The 19326-nt window shown below is 35.8% G+C and overlaps 2 protein-coding genes across 4 annotated transcripts; one reads left to right on the top strand and one right to left on the bottom strand.

The window, feature by feature from the left end:
• Positions 1–7486: 7486 nt before the first annotated feature.
• LOC124891330 lies at positions 7487–7924 on the bottom strand. The gene has a single exon (XM_047403097.1). It carries the CDS (start codon positions 7922–7924, stop codon positions 7487–7489), a length of 438 nt encoding a protein of 145 aa, XP_047259053.1.
• Positions 7925–8681: 757 nt separating this feature from the next.
• On the top strand, positions 8682–15752 carry LOC107842626. Of its 3 annotated transcripts, none has more exons than XR_007049640.1 (4): positions 8682–9935; positions 10153–10237; positions 15214–15367; positions 15518–15752. XR_007049640.1 is itself a non-coding variant. In XM_047403096.1 (3 exons), the coding sequence occupies exons 1-2, from the start codon at positions 9063–9065 to the stop codon at positions 10198–10200; spliced, it is 921 nt and encodes a 306-aa protein (XP_047259052.1). In that variant the 5' UTR covers positions 8809–9062; the 3' UTR covers positions 10201–10237; positions 15214–15752. The 3 variants fall into 3 exon arrangements, 1 of the variants encoding a protein (XP_047259052.1); XR_007049639.1 differs by having other exon boundaries at positions 8809–9935; positions 15527–15752; XM_047403096.1 differs by having other exon boundaries at positions 8809–9935; positions 15214–15752.
• Positions 15753–19326: the final 3574 nt, after the last annotated feature.

Genomic DNA, 19326 nt, shown 5'->3' on the forward strand with positions numbered 1-19326 from the left:
TGTGATAGCTCCATGGGCAATGGTGATGCTATTGAAGCCCTAAAAAGACCTTCGTCAAAGCCTCAAGCTCAGATTATTGGGCTTCAATGTGAAATCAAGAAGATGCTTATAATGGAAAAAGATCCCAATAACGAGTTCAAGAATTATGGGAAAGAATGGGCAAAGTGCTACACATATTTCATGATTCAAGTCCAAGCCCAAAAGGAAGAAGATTGAACCCATATGGGTTGTGAGTAAATTTGGAAAATTTTTCTTATTTTCTTAGGGGAGAATTTTTGGTATTATTTTTACATACTTTCCTAGTCCTAGTAGGATTTTATTTATTATTTTTATAATAGTAAATCCAAATCCCATGCTATTTGGGATAGCTTTTTCCTAGTCCTAGTTAGATTTGATAAAGGTAGATCCCAATCCCATGCTATTTGGGATGGTTTTTTTTCCTATATATAGGGATGAATTTTGTTATTTTCAATCAGACAACATTATTATTAATTAAAAGTTTCTCTTATTTACACCTTTGTGTGTGGCTACTTGAAATTTATCTTGCAACCTTATAAGAAAGATTCTTTAGGAGGTAAGATTAATTCTTAACTTGATATCTTTGGTTTCTATTAAATTTAATTAAAGAAGGTGATAGGTCTTATACTAATTTTTGTCTTTAATTTCTTATCTTTAATCTTAGGGTTTTTGCTTCTGCATTATTTTTCTTGTTTATCTACGTAACCCATTTCTTATCAAGTGGTATCAGAGCGGTTCTATCAAGGTTCCGTTCTTGATAATTCTTGGGAGTTTCATAGTAAAAAAAAGGGTCAAATTAAGAGTTTTTATTTTTTTTAACTTTTGGAGATGTCTCAAACCGAAAAGGATACTGTTGCTGGGACTCAAAACAATGATATAGCCGAGGCACTTAGAAGGATTTCCGCACAACTTGACACATTGAAGGTCACCCATAATCCTCCTAACCCGGTGAACACGACCGATGTAAGAAGAATACATTAAAACCCGATACCTCAAGTTAGGAGACAAGCGGTTCGAGCTCCTCAGTTCCAACAAGATAAGAATCCTTTTGGCAACTATGACGATAAATTAGAGAAAGCTTACCAAAGAAGAAACGAAAGGAGAGCACCATGAGCTAGGGTTGAAGATGACAATCTTTGTAGCATTAAGATGAAGATGCCTGCTTTTAGAGGAACAAGAGATCCAGACTTATATCTTGATTGGGAGAGAAAGGTGAAGGCCATCTTTGACTGTCATAACTACTCTAAAGTTAAACTTATTATAGTTGAGGTTTTAGACTATACTGCTAGTTGGTGGAAGAAATTTAGCAGAGACAGATTAGACAACGGAGAGCTTCCTATTGCAACATGGGATGAGATGAGAAGGGTTATGAGGAAGCGCTTTGTGCCATCACACTTTCAAAGAGATCTGCAAAAACGCCTTCAAAATTTGAGGCAAGGTTTTATGTCTGTGGATAATTATTTTAAGGCTATGGATATGGCTATGATCCAAGAAAATTGTAATGAGGATGAGGAAGCCACTATGGCTAGGTTTCTTACTGGGTTAAATGGAGAAATTGCCGATGTAGTAGAATTGCAACAATATATTGGTTTAGACGATTTAGTAGAATTGGTTGTAAAGGTATAAAAACAAAATAAAAGGAAGCAACAAACTAGCTCATGGAAAAATCGGTCTACTACAACTCCAAGGAAGCCATGGGCGATCTATGAGGATAAAACTATGCCTAAATCATAAGATGATAAGGGCAAAGGTAAATTGAAGGCCAAAGATGGAGGTAAAACTTTCAACTCAAGTTCTTCTACTCCTTCTAGTGCTATACAATGTCACAAGTGTCAAGAGAGGGGACATAAGGCATTTGAGTGTCCAAATAGAAGAGTTATCATCATTAAAGATAATGGGGAATATGAGAGTGAAAAATGTGACGGAGAAGTAGAAGAAGAAGAAGAAGAAAAGGAAGAAGAAGAAGAAGAAGAAGAAGAAGAAGAAGAAAATGGTGTTGGAAGAAAAGACAAAATTAATGTGGTTGCTCATAATAAGGGAAAATTTTTGGGGGTTGTTAGGCGTCTTATGCAGGTTAATATGGGAGAGCTTGATAATGCACAATGAGAAAATTTTTTCATACATGATGTGGGATAAAGGGTAGAATTTGCTCAATGATTATCGACAATAGTAGTTGTGCTAATGTGGTGAGTGCATACGCGGTGGAAAAATTAGGAATTCCATACACGAAACGTAAGGGAAATTATAAGCTCCAATGGTTGAATGAATGTGGAGAGCTCAAGGTAAGCAAACAATGCATGATTGCCTTTTCTATTGGGGAGTATTCTGATGAAGTTCTCTGTGATGTTGTACTAATGCAAGATTGTCATATTTTCTTGGGTCGACCTTGGCAATATGATAGATATGTCATCCATAATAGGAGTAGAAATAAGTACTCTCTTGAACATAAGGGGAAGAAGTTTGTTCTTGCACCCTTAACTCCTTCCCAAGTGTATGAAGACCAACAAATATTGAAAGAAACAATGGGAAAACATGGAAAGGTATCAACAAGAGAAAGTGATAAAGAATAAAGAATTGGTGAGAGAAAGGCGGTTGAGGGTGACAAAATAGTGTGTCTTGCAAAAGCCAAAGAGTGTTTACCTTTAAAAAAATGAGGGGATACCTATTGTCCTACTTACTTATAGGGAAGTTATGATTAACACTAATGATTTAACTCCTTTACCTAGTGCTATTTCAAAGCTTTTGCAAGATTTTGATGATATATTTCTTGAGGATATCCCTAAAGGCTTACCTCTTTTGAGAGGCATAGAACATCAAATTGACTTTATGCCCGGATCTCAACTTCTGAATAGGCCCGCTTATAGAAGAAATCCCGAGGAAACAAGGGAACTACAAAGACAAGTGGAAGAGTTTCTTAAAAAGGGATTTGTTAGAGAAAGTATGAGCCCATGCTCTGTTCCTGTATTTTTGGTACCTTAAAAGGAAGACACTTGGAGGATGTGTGCGGATTATCGCGCCATCAATAAAATAACGGTAAAGTACCTCATCCTATTCCTCGTCTAGATGATATGATTGACCAATTGCATGGCTCTAAGACATTTTCTAAAATTAATTTTAAAAGTGGATACCACCAAATCCGAATGAACCCGGGAGATGAATGAAAAACTGCTTTCAAAACTAAGTATGGTTTATATGAGTGGTTAGTATGCCGTTTGGCTTAACTAATGCACCTAGTACTTTCATGAGGTTAATGAACCATATCTTCAAGGATTTTCATGGCAAATTTATGGTGGTCTATTTTAATGATATTCTGATCTTTTCTACATTTCTTAAAGAATATATGGAACACTTGAGGTTAGTTTTTCAAGTGCTAAGAGAGCAACAATTGTATGCTAATCTCACAAAATGCATGTTTTGTGTTGATAAGGTAATCTTTCTTGGTTTTGTTATTAGCTCTAATAGTGTTGAAGTTGACAGAGATAAAATTAAAGAAGTAAAAGAATGGCCTATACCTAAGAGTGTGACAGAACTTAGGAGTTTTCATGGTATTGCTAGCTTCTACCTGAGATTTGTGAGGTACTTTAGTACCATTACTTCACCCTTAACTGAAGTCATTAAAAAGGATAAGAATTTTAATTGGGGAGAAGAACAAGAGCATGCATTTAATGTCTTGAAAGATAAGTTGTGTTCTACCCCTTTGTTGTAATTACCTGATTTTTTCAAGTCTTTTGAAATTGAATGTGATTCTAGTGTAAAAGGCATATGGTCCGTTCTAATGCAAGATTCTAAGCCTATTACATATTTCAGTGAGAAATTGAGTAGAACTACATTGAATTATTCTACGTATGATCGGGAGTTGTACGCCTTGGTGAGGGCTTTGGCTACTTGGCAACACTACTTGTGGCCATAGGAGTTTGTGATAAAGATTGACCAATAATCATTGAGATACTTGAAAAGCTAAGCTAAATTGAGTAAGCGACATGCCAAGTGGTGGAGTTCATTGAGATATTTCCTTATATGATTTCATACAAACAAGGTAAGGACAACGTGGTGGCTGATGCATTATCCAGAAGGTACGTTCTTGTTTCTACTCTTGCTTTTAAGCTAATGAGATTTGATCACATTAAAGGTATGTATGTTGATGATATAGACTTTAAAGTTGCTTATGTTGCATATTTAAAGGAACCCTTTGAGAAGTTCACCCTGCGTGATGGGTTTCCTTTTAAGAAAAATAAATTATGTGTGCCAATATGCTCATTGCTTGAAGTTTTTGTAAGAGAAGCACATTGTGGGGGTCTTATGGGACACTTTGGAGTGCCAAAGACCTTAGATATACTTGCTGAAGATTTTTTTTGGATTGGCATGCGCAAGGATGTAGAAAATTTTTGTGCACAATATTTAGAATGTAAACATGCCAAGTCCAGGGTCTTACCACATAGGTTGTATACACCTTTACCTATCCCAATTTCTCCTTGGATAGATATCTCTATGGATTTTGTTTTAGGTTTACCAAAAACAAAGTATGGTAAAGATAACATTTTTGTTGTAATGGATAGATTCTCTAAGATGGCGTGTTTCATTCCATGCTTGAAAACTAATTATGCTTCTCATGTGGCTGATCTATTTATTAAAGAAGTTGTGAAATTACATGGCATTCCAAGAACTATTATTAGTAATAGAGATGTTAAGTTCTTGAGCCACTTTTGGCGTGTTCTTTGGGGAAGGTTGGGAACCAAATTGTTGTTTTCTACTTCTTGTCACCCACAAACTAATGGACAAACTGGGGTGATCAATAGAATACTAGGTAACATGTTGAGGGCTGTTTTGAAAGGTAAATTAACTTCTTGGGAGGATCACTTGCCATTGGTGGAATTTGCTTATAATAAAACTATTCATTCTTTTACTGGGTCTTCTCCTTTTGAAGTTATTTATGGTTTTAATCCACTTATCCCCTTGATTTAGTACCATTGCCTACTAATGATATTGTTAGTCTTGATCGGGAGAATAAATCTGAGATGATGAGAAAGATACATGAGCAAACTAGATTGGCCATTGTAAAGAGGAATGAACAAGTTGCTTTAAAAAGAAACAAAGGGCGAAAATAAGTTATATTTGAGCCTGGGGACTTAGTCTGGATTCACATGCGCAAAGAAAGGTTTCCTTCCAAACAAAATTCGAAATTGCATCCTAGAGGCGATGGACCCTTCAAAGTGCTCGAGCGAATTGGAGACAATGTTTATAAACTGGATCTACTCGGTAACTATTAAGTAAATGCTACTTTCAATGTTGCGGACCTATCTTTGTTTGATGAAGGATCAAATTAGAGGACGAATTCTTTTCAAGAAGAGGGGGATGATAGCTCCATGGGCAGTGATGATGCTATTAAAGCCCTAAGAAGACCTTCTTCAAAGCCTCAAGCTCAGATTATTGGGCTTCAATGTAAAATCAAGAAGATGCTTATAATGGAAAAAGAGCCCAAGAATGAGTCCAAAAATTATGGGGAAGAATGGGCAAAGTGCTACACATATTTCATGATTCAAGTCCAAACCCAAAAGGAAGAAGATTGAGCCCATATGAGTTATGAGTAAATTTGAAAAATTTCTTATTTTCTTAGGGGAGAATTTTTGGTATTATTTTTACATGCTTTCCTAGTCCTAGTAGGATTTTATTTATTATTTTCATAATAGTAGATCCTAAACCCATGCTATTTCGGATAACTTTTTCCTAGTTCTAGTTAGATTTGATAAAGGTAGATCTCAATCTCATGCTATTTGGGATAGGTTTTTTCCCCTATAAATATGGATGAATTTTGTTATTTTCAATCAGACAACATTATTATTAATTGAGAGCTTCTCTTATTTACACCTTTGTGTGTGGCTACTTGTGATTTATCTTGCAACCTTATAAGAACGATTCTTTAGGAGGTAAGATTAATTCTTAACTTGATATCTTTGGTTTTTATTAAAGTTAGTTAAAGAAAGTGATTGGTCTTATACTAATTGTTGTCTTTAATTTCTTGTCTTTAATCTTAGGATTTTTGCTTCCGCATTATTTTTCTTGTTTATCAACGTAACTCGATTCTTCTCAACATGTCTGCCCAGAGACATTTTTGGTGATACCAAGATATTCAAGATTCATCTCATTAATTGTCTTAATATGATAACCATTTTCACAGATATATTCAAAACTCATCAAGTTTCTCCGAGACTTACGAGAAAATATGGTATTATTTATGATGAGTTTAGTTTTCTTGGACAAGATTATAATGGCTTTTCCGAAGCCTTCAATCAAATTTGCACTACCAGAAATTGTAGTAATATTAATCTTGTCCATGTTTAGATGAAAGAAATATTTATCGTCTTTGAATATCATATGTATAGTACCAAAATCAATCAAATAAATATGTTCACAATTGGACAGCTTACTTTGAAATTTTTTTATACTTTCAAATAAAAAAATATACACAAAATAAAATAAACATACTATTGCACAAAATAAAAATCACTAATAAATTATTAATTATCTTTTATTAAGTAATTAGTTACGTAATAGACGTAATATTTTACGATGACAATATATTATATTATAAAAAGAGAATTGATATTGAGAGATCTCAATTTTAATAGAACAAAGCCTCAAGGTAATACCAAAATAATCCAAACTCAATGCACCAACAGCAGTGATGGCGCAACGAAAAGGGACTGCCTCAACCTACCCAGAGGTCGAGGGTTCGACCCTGGGTATGGACAAACACTCTGTTGGGAGTTCTCTTCCTCAAATAAGGCCCGACGTGGGCGAATTCGGATATAATCGGATTCTTAAAAAGCGGGTACCGAACACCGGGTGGTTTAAACAAAAAATAAAATCCAAACTCAATGGAAGGATATTTGACCCAACAAACAGTAAGATATATTAAGACTAAAAAACATATAAATAACATAAATATCAATCTTTTAAAAGTAATTACACTTTTTTTTATTTTTTTAATTATTTTACTCTCTCTTTATTAATATACATAACATAATCGATATATACATAGTATTCTATGTATAAATAGAATTTTTGTAATATATTTAGGAAGTTAGTATTTTTTGTAATATTGAAAATATAAGCTGTGTATTTATATACTTTTTAGTTAAAAAAAAATCATATATTAATCTTGAACATATTTTCCGTGACGGTAGTGGCGCCGGCAGCACAATCATTATTACAACTACTAATATTAATATCATTATTGTTGTTAGGCATCTTCAAGATGAATATTAATTGTACCGTTGCTTTTTTTTTTCTTTTCTTTTTCAATAAATAATGATAAAATTGAAATTCAATTCAATTCAATAATAGACAATAATAATATAATTAAACTAATTAATATAAATAAAAAATTAATACTCATGCAAACAATTATTTTTACGTGATTCTTTATTCACTAACTCTTATTAATAAAAATAAATAAATTAAAAAATATTCACTCTTCCATATTTACGGAACCATCACCAATTAAGTGATTAATCTTTTCTTCAGGATGCTCGAAAAAGTCTGCTACATCCAAGCTTGTAATGTCAGCATCATTTTCAAAGAGAAAGTTAGCCTCAGGATTTCTCTTTTTCTTCTTTAGTGATACTTGATAAAGATCAATCAAGTACTTGAGAGCACGACAATCACGTGAATAGTGTCCTTTTCCACCACATCGGAAACAAATAATTGCTTCACATTCCTCATTTTTTTTCTTTTTGTTCGATGAGTGATTAACATCAGGAACATGGTTTCTTTCTTGGTCATCACGACCATGACCACGTCCACGACCAGGATCGCAATCTTTTTCACGCCTAGTATGATGAACATGCACATTATTCACCTCAGGGAATGGTGCAGATCCAGTAGGTCGATTCTCATGATTTTTCATCAATAAATCATTATTTTGTTCAGCCACGAAAAGATGAGAACTCAGTTCAGTATACTTCTTGAAACCCTTTTCTCGATATTGTTGATGTAAGAGCACATTCGAGGCATGAAAAGTGGAGAGCATTTTTTCCATCATATCGTCATCATTGATCGTTTCTCCACATAGTTTCAATTGAGAAGAAATTCTAAACATGGCAGAATTGTACTCATGAACAGACGTATAGTCTTGAAATCTCAGATGCATCCATTCATATCGTACTTTTGGGAGAATGACCATCTTTAAGTGGTCAAACCTCTCTTTTAGGTTATTACACAATACGAGTAAATCCTTAGTAGAAAGGTATTCAATTTTTAGTACTTTGTTAAGATAATGACGCAAAAAAATCATAACCTTAGCACAATTTTGACTAGATACCATATTTTCTTTCTTTATGGCATCTGTAAGACCCATAAAATCTAGGTGGATTTCAGCATCCAGCATCCAGAAAATATAGTTCTTGCCCAAACTTTGAAAGACAATGAATTCACACTTTGTAAGATTGTTAGCCATATGAAAACAGAGAAAAAAAATAATACCTTAGCCTTAGCCTTCAAATTTGAGACAGTAGAGTTTCGTATTGATAACGTGTTATAAACTAATAAAGAAGAAGAGTAGAGGGAATAGAGAAAGTAATTCTTATTTTTTTTGAGGATAAATTACAATGAGTGAAAACCCTTAATTACAGAGAATAGAGTTTATAACTTTTTCATAAATAGATATACATGATAAAGTAAATATTTATTATATATGGTAAGCAACATTTACTATATAGGTACATTCATAACAAAGTTACTAATAAAACAAAAATTAACCAACTTAACTAGTAAGATTTTCCATCAATACAATATAACAAGACATTGATTTGTTGTTAACTGAAGAATTACTCCATTAAAATTGGAAGAAGAAAAAGGAAAAAACAGTACAACATACAAACAACAAAAATAGGTTGCATATCTATAAGAAAGAGTTTTCCGTCTGAAATGGGATTTTTAATTTTTTAATAGTCAGACGATCTCAAATTGGAACTGCACCGCAATTCCCTTTGCTTGACCTAGTTCTGTTCAGCCAGTACGCCTGCGCCGGTGCTCCATCGAAAATCATGAATGATCTTCCTATACACAAGATTCAAATCTCCGGCACTACTTTAGCCTCTATCCTCCACCGTTTATTCTCATCCTCAGGCGACATCCACGGTCTGCTCCTCGGCCACGTGTCATTCTCCACCACCATTTCTCTATCCGATGACAATTACTCCACCGCAGACTCCGCCTCATCCTCCTCCCCCGCCGCTGACGGTCCAACTCTTACCGCCACTATCACCGATTTCCTCTCCATCCCTTGTCACTTTCCCCTCCCTTTACAGCATAATAACCCTTCCTCCGTCCTTCTTGGATGGTTTTCCGGTCGCCAGAAAACTCCTTTAAGACCTTCTTTGAAGGATTCTACTACTACCCTTTCTCTATGTTCCTCCGCTTCTTACCATTTTACCCCTCAGAATTCTCTTCATCCACTTTCTCTGCCTCCATCTTTGTTCCTTCTGTTATCATCGCCGTTTCATGAACAACTGATACATACCCATGAATACAAAGCTTTTCAGTATCGTAATTCTACTGATTCATTTGACCCCAAAAGTTTAGATATTATCAATATTGGTCCATCTTTTCGATCCCATTATGATTCTTTCAGTCCTATTTCCCCATTCCCTTCAATGACATGTGACTTGAGAGGACCTAATGCAATGGCAGAGGATGAAAAGGCTGAAACCTTGGTGGGTATTAAGAGGGGTTTGAAGGATCAGAAGGAATTGGATTTGTGTGCTGAAGGTTTTGAAATTGGGAGATTGAACAAGTTGATGGGCTCAGATGCGTCGAATTATACTGCTGAGTTGGAGCATTTATATGATAAAATGCTTGTTAAGCTTGATAGTTTGGCTAGATTGGTGGAAAAGAGCTCTTCTAAGGTTCTTGAGCAGGTATGATTCGGGAGTACTTATATTTCGATTTTTTGTTCTATATAGACTGTGGACCGCTCTGGACCCTACTTGTGGAATTACACTCGTTATGTTGTTCTATAGATTTTGTGGACCTCAACTAGTTTGAGTGGAGGCTTAGTTGTCATTGTTCTATTTATTTGAATTTGGATACTGATGGGTTGAGCTATGTATTCATACTGATTTTAAATTCTGGCAGGAAAACCATAATATGAAATTAAGGTACAAAGTTGCAGGCTTGGAATGAATTTTGATAATTCAGGAGGAATTTCTCTTTTAGTAAGGTAAATATCTGTCCTCATGCGCTTATGTGATAACCACTGTTTGCCATGTTAATAAATATTGCGATGAGCTCATGTGAGAAAATATCCCTTGTCTTGTGCTCGGAGTTATGATATATATTCTTTGTCTCATTGTATTTCCTTGTGCATTTGGTAGTGATGGTCGTTTCCTTGTCCTACAGTTGCAACCTTATCTGTCCACACTGTCAGCTTTTAGTGGTTTCCATCAGCAATTCAATACAAGGATTTGGGTTACCTAACACTATATTTTTGCAAATTATGTATGTTCCTTTTAGGTGTGGCATCATGTATGCATGCATATATTATGCAAATGTGTCATATACATTTGATTTCCTCCGGAATAAAGCAGTATATAGCTCCAAGAGTGTGTAACTGATGACTTAAAATGGAAAAAAAGGAAGGAAAATACGACAGATCCAAAATTCCTTACGATTCCGATCCATCTCATGTTGTAGAAGAATATTAGTTGGTGGCAACGAAGTCTCCATCTATGATTTCGTATAACAAGTTTATAACATTACTTTGTGGGTGTCTTATTTTCTTTATGATCTAGCGGTGTGCCACCCCTTGTGTGTTGTTTGCTTTTATGTTTTTTTGTTATATTTGTTATCTGTCCTGAGCCGGGGGTCTATTGGAAACAACCTCTCTACGTCATCTGAGGTAGTGGTATGGTCTGCGTACACTCTACCCTCCCCAGAGCTCACTTTGTGGGAATACACTGGGTATATTTTTGTTGTTGTTGTTGTTGGCAACTAAGTGGCCAAACGGCTCCGCGAATACTAATCAACAACAACATACATACCCAGTGTGATCCCACAAGTGGGTTTTTGTGAAGGTGGGGGCGTACACAGAACTTTACTCCACCCTTCTGGGTTAGAAACATTGTTTCTGAAAGACCCTCGACTAAAGAAATTCATTTTCTTCAAAAGAAAAAGCTATGCTGAGAGTATTGTAGAAAGAGAAGTACTGACAACAAAAATAGTAAAGATAACCTTAGTAAAAGTACCATGATTGCTAATCACGAATGCATATTTGGGGTATTTACTATTTCGGTCCTAATTGTATTTCAGGACCCTTTTGAGGCTATTTTGGACCTTGTTTATTATTTCTTAGACCTAGTATAAATAGCGTTGTTTCTTCTTTGCGAAGGTTTAAACTTTTATTTTCTTGTCTTGCTTCTTAATTTGAACGTTAATCTAGCTAGTGTTCAGTTATCTTTTAAATGTTCTTGATGTCAATTGATTGCACACACTTGTGGTATTACATTGGGCATGGTGTTGTCGTTGTGGTGCTTGATACTTTTAACCTGTATCCCTATTCCCACATATCCTTTTAAATGTTTTTCATCCAATCTATGCTTTTCGCGGATGATATAGTTTTGATTGATGAGTTGCGACAAGGGGTTAATGATAAGCTGGAGGTTTGGAGACAAACCCTGGAGTCTAAAGGTTTTATGTTGAGTAGGAACAAGACGGAGTACTTGGAGTGCAAGTTTAGTGACTCGAGGCAAGAGGAGGAGGTGGTAGTGAAGTTGGATTCTTAGGCGGTTTGCAAGAGGGATAGTTTTAAGTATCTCGGGTCTACGATTCAGGAAAATGGAGAGATAGATGAGGATGTCTCTCACCGTATTGGGGCAGGTTGGATGAAATGGAGGTTTGCTTCGGGAATTTTATACGATAGGAAGGTGCCCCCAAGCTGAAAGGCAAATTCTATAGAGTTGCAGTCCGGCCTGCTATGTTGTATGGAGCAGAGTGTTTTGGCTGGTTAAGAATTCTCATATCCAAAAGTTGAAGGTGGAGGAAATGCGGATGTTGCGCTGGATGTGTGGATTCACGAGGGCTGACAGGGTTAGGAATGAAATTATTTGAGAGAAGGTGGGAGTGGTGTCAGTGGAGGATAAAATACATGAAGTGAGGTTGAGATGGTTTGGTCATGTGATGAGAAGGGGCACAGATGCCCCAGTTCGTAGGTGTGAGAGGTTGGCCTTGGATGGTTTCAAGCGGGGTGGGGGTAGACTGAAGAATACTGGAGAGAAGTGATTAGACATGACATGGAGTTGTTGCAGTTGACTGTGGATATGACCCTGGATAGCGAGGTATAGAGGAAAAGCATTAGGATAGAGGGCTAAGGGTGTGGATGAGTCGTAGTCAGTAATTAGGTGGATTTTGGTGTCCTTGGTTTGGCATTGTAATTTTTTTTTTTTTTTGTGGATGTCGTACCTGTGTTATTTTATTCTGTTCTATGCCTTGCATGCTTCTGTATACCGCCTCTTATCTTGAGCCGGGGTTCTATCGGAAACAACCTCTCTACCTCTTTTGAGCTATAGTGGTATGGACTGCATAAACTCTACCCTCCCCAAACCCCACTATGTGGGAATATACTGGGTTTGTTGTTGCTTCATAATTTTCTTGGGGTTTGGTTAAATTCATAACCCGTTCATTGCATCTTCCTGGATCTAGAGTTATCACTAGCTCAGTGGAGTGATGAAGGAAATAAGAGGCTCATACAACTGATTTCATCTTGATACTGTATCAAGTTTTTCATCCAAGTAGTATTGTTTCATTGGTTGGGTAATCCAACACTGAATAACAAGATGTGCTCCAGCAAAAAAAATAGTGTTCATAGGTAACAGAGACAACAACAACAACAAACCCAGTGTATTCCCACTTAGTGAGGTCTGGGGGGGTAAGATGTATGCAGTCCATACCTCTACCTCTGATGAAGTAGAAAGACTGTTTCCGAAAGACCCCCGGCTCAAGGCACGAGATATCACACAAACACATAGTAAAGCACAGAAGCAGATGACATAGCATAAATACGGCACCCATAAGGAATATAAGACAGAGGAAAGCAGGAATATAAAGCAGAGGAAAGCACACAGATTCGTAATAAACATGGAACACTGAATACGGAGTCATAACAGGAATACAACCCCCACTAATTTTTTCCTACACTAGCGACCCAAACTGGCCCTAATCCTCTGCCGTGATTCGCATCTTCCAGACCTTCCTATCTAGGGTCATGTCCTCGGTGAGCTGTAACTGTTCCATGTCCCGCCTAATCACCTCACCCCAGTACTTCTTCGGCCTACCCCTACCCCATCTAAAACCATCCAACGCTAGTCTCTCACACCTACGGACCGGGGCATCCATGCCCCTCCTCTTCACGTGTCCGAACCATCTCAATCGTGCTTCCCGCATCTTACACTCCACTGAAGTCACACCAACCTTCTCCCGGATAGTCTCATTCCGAACTCTATCCCCTCGAGTCAGTCCACACATCCAGCGCAACATCCGCATTTCTGCCACCTTCATTTTTTGTATGTGTGAGTTCTTAACTGGCCAACATTCCGCTCCATACAGCAAGGCCGGACGGACTACCACCCTATAGAATTTGCCTTTAAGCTTGGGCGGCACCTTCTTATCACACAGCACCCCCGACGCGAGTTTCCACTTCATCCATCCCGCCCCAATACGGTGCGAGACATCCTCGTCAATCTCACCGTTACTCTGGATCACGGACCCGAGATACTTGAACTTATCCCTCTTCCATACCTCCTGTGCTTCCAGATTCACTACTACCTCATTCTCCCGCCTCACGTCATTAAACTTACATTCCACATATTCTGTCTTGCTTCTGCTCACCCTGAACCCTTTAGACTCCAGAGTTTGCCTCCACATCTCTAATTTGTCATTCACACCCCCTCGAGTCTCATCTATCAGAACTACATCGTCTGCAAAAAGCATACACCACGGCACCTCCCCTTGAATACGCCGCGTCAACACATCCATTACTAACGCAAACAAAAATAACTCAAACAAAAAGGGACTAAGAGTAGATCCTGATGCAATCCTGTCAGGACAGTGAAATGCTCTGAGTCTCCTCTTGCCGTCCTCACCTGGGTTTTCGCTCCCTCATACATATCCTTAATTACTCTGATATATGCCTGCGGTACTCCACCCACCTCCAAGCATCTCCAAAGCACCTCCCTGGGGACTCACCCGACCACCCCAAAAGCAAAAGAAACCCCTCTCTGATTATTTCCTTTTTTATATATGTAATGTCGTGATTTTATAAATGTAAAAAAGCACTAAGAAAATGCTGGAAAGGAATACATCCAAAAGAGAACTTTACAATGAGTGTAACAAACTAAGAAAATGAACATTCACTGTTTACTGCATTCATTAACTTTCTCTCTTAAGGCTTCTCAAAGATTTATATAACGTTTAAAAGAAAACAAATTTCTAATGGACTCATAATAGTGGATTTAAAAGTGTAGTCCAGACTAGAATGTAGGATGATTTGTGTGTAATTCACTGCATTCTCTCTTCTCTAAGGAAATGGACACGTCTGTAACTATATGTTCCAAGCTTTTTGTGGTAGTGGAACATTCAGTATTATATGCTATTGATATTGCTGTATTACTAAATTTGCTATAGACATTCTGTCATCCTCGTTGCCTCTACTCATTGACTAAGTTCTTTATTTGATGCCCCCATTAAGGCATTAACTTTGTGATGCCTAATAAGGACTGAAGCATAGCTCTTTATATTCTAGGGTAGGAAGTGTTGCAGGAAAATGTCCAATAAGGACGTCTTTGAACTAGTACCAACCGATGATCCCCATAATATAGATGAAAGAAACTCCCCGTAATTTTGTTAATGCTGGAGACTAAAGTGGAGGGAATGCCTTATAAGCCAATCGACCAAATAGAGTCTCGGGGACCTCAAGTTAGGAGGAAAAAGGCATGAAGATAGAATACATCAATTGCATGTTGTCCGTTTCTCTAGTTGCATTAGGAAGTCCAGAACATGAGAAGTGTAAACCTGGATGTATTTAGGTTGATGAATTATGAGAAGCATACTGTTTTCTTGCTTTCATGGCTGCTTGAAGGAAAGGAAGAACTCTGTTTATCTTTTATCGAAGACACTCTTTATTTTCTTTCGTCTTAATTGTAGATCACCTGTGGTGAGGACAGCTACTGATGAAGCCTTTCAGTCTGACGAGTAAGATTAAATAACAAAATTGCTGCTTGTGGGTGTGCCTTTCTGATGAACTGAGTTGAAGATCTTCACTATTTTTTCTGCCATTCCCGAATATATTTCTAGCTTTGTAAGTTCAATCTTGTTTTTATTAAAAGACGGCCTTCTTTGTTCATATTCCCCAATCAGTTATAATTTTCGTCTAGTTTGGGATTGAATCTCCAAACAGATGTGTTGGACTTCTTTTATATAACATTGCTGTTATCCTTGTGGCTCCAAGAGAAATCAGAACTAACAAGGGAATGCTGCAGTTGCTTCCTGATGGAAATTCCGGTGTTGAAAAAAGAATCCTATGGTTAGACGCACTTCTCGAATTTTGTTGCAAATGCAAGTGTGATATTTAAGTGAAGAAGCATATAGGTGCAGGTCTCATTATGCAATTGTATTTCGAAACGTAGCTGTTCGCCCTGGCTGGAATTTCTCGGTGATAAAAGGAAATTTTGTATGATCGATTATTGTTTGAGGTTGTTTTGTGAACTTCTTGGCTTATCCTTGAAGAAAAAAGAACATTAATCTAGTTGGAGAAGCATTTTAGAGGGTAAAAAAGAATAAGTAAAGCAAGAAAATAAGTAGGTTAGAAATTTGAAAACTCTGTTGATATTTTCTTTGGGGTCCAGGCCCAGGACTTCACTACGAAGAAGTATAATTCTGCCAACTTTCTTTGTCCGGAAGAAACCAAGCCGCAATTATTTGTTTTCTGCCTATTCTGGAACTGGAAAGAACACGAAAAATACAGATGCTTGGGCCCGAAGAAAATTACACGGGAGCTAAATTATGAAAATGGATAATCAGATGTTAAGTTATTAAAGTGACCTACCGAATCAAAAACGTGCAACATAATTATCTGCTTCATCAACCATATAATATTAACAGAATATATAAATACTTCGTCATCTTTTCCTTTCCTTCTAAATTGTTACTTAATTCCCTAGGAAAAGCAAAACTAGTGCTTTAATAGAAACTCGGAACCAAAATGAGCTATGAAATTAAAAAAGTGATCAAAATAGGCCACTTATTTAAAAAATTATCAAAATAGATTAAACGTAATAATTTATTATGTTTTTCACTTTTTTCTTAACGATCAACTAATGGAGTTGAGTTTTATAAAAACGTAAATTTTTTTTACGTTTTACATTGTTTTTTATAAAACGTAAGAAATTCTTAAGTTTTATTAAAAAAAATGTAAAACGTAAGAATTTCTTACATTTTATACGATGATTGAGAAAAAAAATACAATGAATTGTTAAATCAATTAAAAGTTATTTTTAAAAAAAAATTTCTTCCACGTAATATTTTTATTACGTGTTTCACTTTTTTCAAAAGTTAATGTGATCCCCACAATTAAAAATTGTCACACTTGTTTCACTATATAGGAGAACTTGATTTGTTTGAAAAGATAACAACTATTATTTCCTATATAATTCTATTTTTTATTCATTTGATATTTTCTCGGCAAACTACGTTTTTACATTGTGGACCCTAATTATTTATACATACATTTACACAACTTAATAATACCAATATATTCAGAAGATCTGTATCTCTAAACATTGTGTCGATGAAGTTAGATTATCAAATTGGTATGGTAGATGAGTAGAACATAATGTAATTTTCTTTGGCCTACCATTAAAAAGATTATTGCACTTAGTAATGTTCTAAAATTTATGTAATAAACAAAACAATTTTAAGTTTATAAAAAATCTAGAGCAAGAAAGCTAGCTGTAGCCTTTCACAATAGCTTAGGAATGCCAATATTAAAAAAAAACTCAATTTTTTGAAAAAAGTGGACAATTTTTAATTGTGGAGGCCACATTAACTTTTTGAAAAAAATGAAACATCTACTATTTTATTAAGTGGAAGAAATTTTTTTCTCAAAAATGACTTTTAATTGATTTGACAATTCACTGTATTTTTTTCCTCGATCATCGTGTAAAACGTAAGAAATTCTTACGTTTTTATAAAAGTCAACTCTATTAGTTGACCGTTAATAGAAAAGTGAAAACGTAATAAATTATTACGTTTAGCCTATTTTAGTAACTTTTTAAATAGGTGACCTATTTTGATCATTTTTTTTAATTCCGTGGCTCATTTTGGTTCTGAGTTCGCTTTAATAGTATTGCTAAAAATAGATAACAATCAGCACATGGTAAATACAACCAAAAGCACACCTTTATTATTTATAGGCAAAATAGTTTGGTGGACCTTGTACTTGGTCCGATTTGTAAAGTGGATACTTCTACTTACATGTTTGTCATTTGAACCCTGAATTCATTAAAAAATAATATTTTAAACACTTTTTCGGTGTGTATAACACACTTGGTGCCACGTCAACTTTCTCGTTAGCTTCCACATCATTTTAAATGCTACGTTAAATTTCACATCATTTTTAAAATGCCACATAAGAAACTAAATATTATAAAAATGAAAAATTTAAATTTAGAATTAAAAAAAAGGCGAAAGTGGCAGTTCTTCCTTTGCTGCTTCCTCTTCTTCATATGAACAAACACACACCATTCTTTCATTCCCACCACCACCTCAACCCCCCCTCCCCCACATCATTGTCAAGTTCATAAGCATACAAAATTCTCTCTCACACACTATTATTTATTTTTTGTTGTAGAGATTTTGGTGGTGAAAGAGGAAAAAGTAATTATTGAATAGAAAACTTTTGAAAAAAGAAGAAATGAATATAGAACAAATTGGGAGATATGAGAGGATTTTTTCAATTTTTTTTTGGGGGACAGAAAATAACATAATAGAACCAACATCCAAAATAACCAAAGTTCAACATTGCAACATTAGAGAAGACAAAAAAGGAAGTTCTTGGTGACTTCATAGGCAATATAGAAAAGAGAGGTTCCTTTCTTTTCTTGTCCCCACCAATTTTAAAATGCTTGCACCTCTTGATTGGGTGTTGTGAAACATGTTTGCAATCTTGGCATTGTAACCTCAACACAATCTTCTTTGTGGTCTTTGCCTTTTTGTGGAAGACATGCTTTGTCTCAGGAATGTTCACCATTTTCGCAGATAAAAATAGCAGAGAGCACAATCGCCGTGTAGTTGGCGCCTAGACTTTTTTAGTTAAAAATGAAGAAAGATAATCCCAATTCTTGAAAATTTGGTCATTTTGAGAATTGGGCTGATGAATGAAAATTGATTTTTCCATTTTTTTGGTTGAGGAATTTTGAAAAAGATTTTTTGTACATGTGTGTTGGTTAAAGAGTAAAGTGTGTGGGATGTGAAAAATGTTGATAGAAGATGGTGGTGAAAGAGAAACGATGGGTGGTTCTTAAGGGGTCATCATTATCGATGGCGGCTGCGGAGGTGTAGTGATGGCCATGGCTGGTGGTGGTGGTGGTGGTGGGGTGGGAGAGGGGCACTGCTGGTGGGCTCTAACGATGGTAGCCGGGGGGGGGGGGGGGGTGTTTAATTATTTTTAAAAATTTTAATATGAAATTGACCAAAAAATGACCACTCACTCGCACCCCACGCGCGTGTAATCACGCACTTTGTCCTACTCAGGAGCGGCTCAACATAATTGGTGGCCTAAAGCAAAATTTTAAAATGAGGCTTTGTATTTTTTTTTTTTAAATTTATATTTATAACTTTTTGAGGTGTAAAATTATAAATAAAACTATTTTGTAATTGATTTATTCGAAAAAATTCCTTTTCAATTAATAGTATGCTTAATTCATTTGATATCTCTTGAAATATTTTTTTTTAAGCTTAAGTAATATTTTTGAAATTTTATTTTTAGAAAACTTCTTCCAGCTAAGACAATTATATAGGATCAAGAAAAATATGCATTCGTAAAAGGGAAAAGACATCGTTTTCACTCTAAACTATACCCGAAAAGTCGAAGACACACCTAAACTATACTAGTGACCTTTTACACACCTAAACTATAAAAAAATGATATTTTTTACCCCTAGATCTGACGTGAAAAAAATAATTAATTAAATAAAAAATGGCGCGTCTACATAAAAAAAATAACGAAAAAAATAATAAAAAATCAAAAACTCCCCCCCC

This window comes from Capsicum annuum, unplaced genomic scaffold (assembly GCF_002878395.1).
Source record: "Capsicum annuum cultivar UCD-10X-F1 unplaced genomic scaffold, UCD10Xv1.1 ctg3414, whole genome shotgun sequence".
Lineage (NCBI taxonomy): Eukaryota > Viridiplantae > Streptophyta > Magnoliopsida > Solanales > Solanaceae > Capsicum > Capsicum annuum.